At 42.2% G+C, this 5,682-nt stretch overlaps 1 protein-coding gene across 1 annotated transcript; it reads right to left on the reverse strand.

The window, feature by feature from the left end:
- Positions 1 to 4,966: 4,966 nt before the first annotated feature.
- Positions 4,967 to 5,299, reverse strand: LOC105787317 (uncharacterized). The gene has a single exon (XM_052623682.1). It carries the CDS (start codon positions 5,297 to 5,299, stop codon positions 4,967 to 4,969), a length of 333 nt encoding a protein of 110 aa, XP_052479642.1.
- Between the last annotated feature and the right edge of the window lie 383 nt (positions 5,300 to 5,682).

The raw sequence follows: 5,682 nt of genomic DNA on the forward strand, positions 1-5,682 counted from the left end.
ATTTAAAACCCTCACCCCACCATAGATCACCACTTTGGTTTTTGCCCTTTGCCATTGTTCCCTTTCTGTCGTTCCCTTCACCAACTCTTTTAGTCCCTAACCTTCCTCCCAACAGTCCACTCTTCTCTCTTCCTTCCTCAACTCACCACCAGTCTCCAACTCCTTATATCTAGTTTTGTTTCATTAAACCACCATTCAATTCCACATGCCACCATTCGCCCATGCCACCGGTCGACCTTTCCCCACCCATCCCCTTCTCTTTTCACGTCATAAGCTCACCACCTCTAAATTCTCTTCCCCCCTTCTCCTTTCATCAGCCGTTTCCCCCGTTCCCCCTCCTTCATTTCTCTCTCGCCATAGATTTGTTGTCACAGTAAATCTCTGCTGCTTCTTCTTGGTTTTGGTTTAAATCAGCCAAGATTTTTCTAAGCCATATGGTTTGATTAACAGCAGATGCAGCAGCAACATATTCAGCTTCTGCTGTTGATTGTGCCATCAGAATCTGCTTCTTAGAACTCCAGCAAAACATGCCTGAGCCAAGGCTAAAAGCATATCCAGATGTGCTCCTCATGTCATCACATGATCCAGCCCAATCACTATCGACATAGCCTATTAACTTCATGTTTTCAGCTCTTTTGAACATCACACCATGGTTAATGGTGCCTTTGATGTACCTCAGCACTCGTTTAGCTACTTGAAAGTGCTGATTGTTGCAGCAATTCATGTATCTGGATAGCACACTAACTGCAAACATAATATCGGGCCTTGTTGCAGTTAAATACAGTAAACTACCAATGAGACTCTTGTACATAGTCTCACAAACTGGTTCACCAGTTTCCTGCCTCGATAGCTTCATTCCAACAGCCATTGGTGTGCTTGTTGGCTTGTAGTTCTTCATTGAGAACTTGTTTAAGACCTTCATAGAAAAGGAACTCTCACTGAGAAAGATTCCAGTTGCATTTTGTTTTACTTCCATTCCCAGGAAGTAGTTCATTCTGCCTAGATCAGACATCTCGAACATTTTCATCATTTTCTTCTTGAAATCATGCAGCATATTTCTGTCTCCTCCAGTTACTAACAAATCATCAACATAGAGTGACAAGATAAGCTGAGTCTCAGCTTGACTTTTCTTCACATACAATGTTGGTTCACTGGCACTTCTTTCGAATTCCAAACTGAGCAAGTAGGAATCAATTCGAGCATACCGAGCTCGAGGGGCCTGTTTCAGGCCATACAAGGCCTTTTTCAACCTGTAGACCATGTGTTCTTTACCAATGACTACAAAACCTTGAGGCTGCTCAATGTAGATCTCTTCTTCTAGGAAGCCATTGAGGAATGTAGACTTTACATCTAGCTGATGAATGGTCCACTGATTTTGAGCAGCCAATGCAACTATCATTCTGACTGTGTCAAGTCTGGCTACTGGTGCAAAGGTCTCCAAGTAGTCCAGACCATACCTTTGGCTAAAACCTTTGACAACAAGCCTGGCCTTCAGTTTGTTCAAACTACCATCTGCATTTTGTTTTGCTCGATAGACCCATTTCACTCCAATGGTCTTCTTTCCAGCTGGCTTATCAACCAGCTCTCATGTTTGATTCTTTTGAATCATATTGATTACATCAAGCATAGCTTGTTTCCAGCCTTCATCTGCCTCAGCCTCTTCAAAACTGCTAGGTTCTACTATAGCAACCTGTGCCCTTTCAAAAATCTTATCTAGGGGCCTTGTGCCTCTCACAGGCACATCATCAACATCCAACTCAGAACCAAGCTGCTCTAGTTCAGTTTGATTAAGCACCACGTCTTCTGAAGCTGCTTCTGGCTCATTCTTTTCCCAATTCTAGCAAGCCTTTTCATCAAAGATGACATCTTTGCTCACCTGGACTTTGCTTGTCAAGGGATCCAGAACCCTGTAGCCCTTCTTGACTGAGCTATAACCCACTAGGACACCTGGTTGAGCCCTTTCTGATAGCTTGTCCCTCTTTTCTGCTGGTATTTGTGCATAGCACAGGCAACCAAACACCTTCAGGTGTGCCAAGGAAGGCTTGAATCCAAACCAAGCCTCGAAAGGTGTTTTGGATGCAAGAGCTTTGGTAGGAAGCCTATTCTGAAGGTAGACAGCAGTGTTTACTGCCTCAGCCCACAAGGTCTTGGGTAGTTTCTTCTCAAACAGGAGACATCTGGCCATATCCATCAGACTTCTGTTCTTTCTTTCAGCTACCCCATTCTGCTGAGGTATGTAGACATTTGTAAGCTGGTATTTGATGTCAGCATCATTGCAAATAGCTTGAAACTGAGCTAAAGTGGTATTTGATGTCAGCATCATTGCAAATAGCTGGAAACTGAGCTGAAGTGTACTCAGTGCCATTGTCTGACCTTATCGATTTCAGCTTGCAGTAGGTTTCTGTCTCAACAGCCATTTTAAACTTCACAAACACTTGAGCTACCTCAGACTTGTGTTTCAGAAAGAAAATCCAGCAAAACCTTATAAAATCATCAATGAAGAGGATGAAATACCTATTTTTGCTGAGTGATTCAGTCCTCATAGGTCCACATACATCAGAGTGCACCAGCTGTAATCTTTCAGTGGCTCTCCATGCTGAGTTTGTAGGAAATGGCAGTCTTGGCTGTTTCCCAAATTGGCAAACTTCACACACATCATCATGCTCTATTGAGTTGGTGAAATTTTCTACCAAGCCTTCTTTGGCCATTCGAGCCATTGATCTGAAGTTGGCATGCCCAAGCCTTTGATGCCAAAGCTTGGAATCATCAACAGAGGCTGTGTATACTGACTTTGAGTCATTTGGCCAATGCACCTCAAAGCATTTGTCAATCATTGTGACAGTCATAAGGCTTGATCCACTTGGATTAGCAATGTGGCACTGTTTATCCTTGAACACAACAGAATAGCCTTTCTCGAGCAATTGAGCTATGCTGAGAAGGTTTCTATCAATCTCAGGTACCAACAGGACATTCGAGATGACTTTGTTGCCTGTAGGAGTGCATATCAGCACCTCTCATCTTCGTTCAGCTTTTATAACTTGTCCATTTCCAACCTTGACCTTGGTTTTGCAACTTCTATCCAAGGTTTTAAACAATGAGGCATCTGGTGTCATGTGGTTAGTGCAACCACTGTCCAATAGCCAGCCTTTTGAACATTTCTTCTCAGCAGCTAAGCAAGAAACAGTAAAAACCTGCTCTTCTTGGTCACTACTGTCTTCAGCCACTCGAGCTTCAGCCTTTGGTTGCTAAAATTGACTCTGCCTTGGTTTGTTTTTGCTTTTGCAAACTTTTTCAACATGGCCCTTCTTCTTGCAGTGTTGGCATACTGCATCTGGCCTGAACCAGCATCTGTCTTCTGGATGACCTGGCCGCTTGCAATGTCTGCAGGGCTGGTCACTACTTCTTGTAACATCAGGCTTAGGCCTGTTTTTCCAGGGCCTTTTACCTCTATGAGTATTGGTGCTCGAGGCTTTTCTGGCTCTGGTTTGAAATGCACCTTCCTGGTGATCTTCAGCTCTGCTAGCTCTCCTTTGTTCCTGAGCATAGAAAGTGTTAATCAGTTCAGTCAAGGAGATGCTAGCAAGGTGTCTTGAGTCCTCTAAGGAGGATATCTTTGCCTCATATCTCTCAGACAGAGTGGAGAGGACTTTCTCCATAATTCTTGCCTCATCAAAGTGCTCACCTAGGAGCCTTATGCTGTTAACCACTGCCATGATTCTATCTGCATACTGCTTCACTGTTTCTTCTTCTTTTATTTTCAAATTCTCAAAATCCCTTCTCAAATTCAACAGTTGTTGTTGCCTTGTCCTCTCAATGCCTTGAAACTCCTCCTTAAGCTTATCTCAGGCCTGTTTTGGAGTCTCACAGGCCATAATTCTTGTGAAGATGACATCTGACACAGTTCTGGATGCAAGACATGGCTTTGTGCCTCTTGGTCCTCTCATCAGCATGTTGTCTGATCTGAGCTACTGTGAGATTGGCCCTCAGTGGTGCTGGCTCAGCATCTGTGTTGACAACTTCCCACTGATCAAAGGCCTGCAGGTAAGTCTTCATCTTTACCAGCCATATGTGAAAGCCTTCTCCATTGAAGACTGGTGGGGCTGCTGGTGAAAAACTTGAAGAAGCCATTCAGTTTTCTTGATTTGGTACAACAGGTCCACTGAGAATGCAGCTCTAGATACCAATTGTTGGTGTTTGAGGGTAGGAGCAAGCTGGTTTCAGCTTGCTTGGACAGCAAGTGTCGAGCCTTGCTGAAGAAACAAACTCGAAAAGAAACAGAAATCAAGCTTGTAAGTGGAAAACAGAAAAAACGAGAGAGAGAGTTTGAATGAAAAACAAACCAAAAGTTTTCATTAACATTAAACAAGGCATTGAGCCATTACATATATTAGCTAACATGTAATACAAACAAGTAATTACCTAATCAACTACCTAACTCAACTAATCTGTCTTGAAACTTACAAAAATAGCTTCATCATATTGCTATGCTGATATTTCAATCAATCAACATCAAAATTACATCAAAACATTTATCTGCTTAGTTCAACATGAACTAGATTACAAAATAATTGAAATACAACTAAAACACAACTAGTAATTCGGCAACTTCAAGCTCCAGCTTCTGCACATCATGGCTCGACTGCTTGCTGCCATTTCTTCTTGCATGGCCACCTTTGCATGGGAACTAATCTCAACACTATCGTTCCATTGGCCTTGAGATGACGGTGAATAAGTACTCAAACATGGAGGAAGTGACTGCTTCAGCCTCCCTTAGCAAGCTAACAATTTCCTTGGTCTCGTGGTCGTTTGAAGATGAGAAAATGCGTTTTTTTTCCATACCCTTCACATTTGTCAATGCCTTATGGATAGTCTTTTGCACCATTTTCCTGGAGGTGATGTACTTCCTCACCTCACCCACAAGCTCGACTTCTCCGCATGGTCTTCTTCGCATAACTGATTGAATATCCTATATACTTTCTTTTGTTTGCAACAAAATATCCTTAGCAGTGTTGCACAGGTCAAAGAGCCTAAGGGATCCATCCAACAATTCATCAACAGGTCCCTTGTTTTGTTCTTGAGCTAATTCTTGTTGGGAAAAGGGAAACCGCAGCAACTTATCCACACAATCATACAAATCCTGAAGGCCATTCAGCTTATGGCTTATTGATGATGAGGTTGACGTTGCTTTGGAGTCCCTTAATCTGTTCAAATGTTCATCAATTTCTAAAACAAGTGGATTTGGTCTAGATGGCAAGGGGAAGCTGTTAGAACGAGCGTGGTGAATTGTTTGGGCTGCCATTTTCTTTCTTCTTGGGAACGACCTAATGGTTGAATGCTTCTACCTATTATTTGCAATAGCAGCAGTAGGCATCAGCTCCATTTTATATATACATCAGGTCATATAGACAAAAGGAATCTCAAATACTTCTTTAATCAATAATATCTTATTGTTTCTTCACTCAATTTGGATATCGATCTGAAAACTCTGTCAGCGTTGTTTATGCAAAATGTCTTCCCTCAACCAGTTCTCCAGCTCAGTGTTGTCCAATTAAGTTAACATCATCCAATTTCCCCGTGCACAAGTTAGCTGTTGTCATTGTATAATTGAAATAAGACAACTGCAAACAATAAATTTTTGCACCAGTACAGCTACATATTCTATCCATTTCTATATGATATTAT

The sequence above is a fragment of the Gossypium raimondii genome, chromosome 1 (genome assembly GCF_025698545.1).
Source record: "Gossypium raimondii isolate GPD5lz chromosome 1, ASM2569854v1, whole genome shotgun sequence".
Taxonomy (NCBI): Eukaryota; Viridiplantae; Streptophyta; class Magnoliopsida; order Malvales; family Malvaceae; genus Gossypium; species Gossypium raimondii.

What these genes read in the sequence shown, in the direction of transcription:
- LOC105787317 (XM_052623682.1), bottom strand. Translation starts at nt 5,299, where the DNA reads ATGGCAGCCCAAACAATTCACCACGCTCGTTCTAACAGCTTCCCCTTG.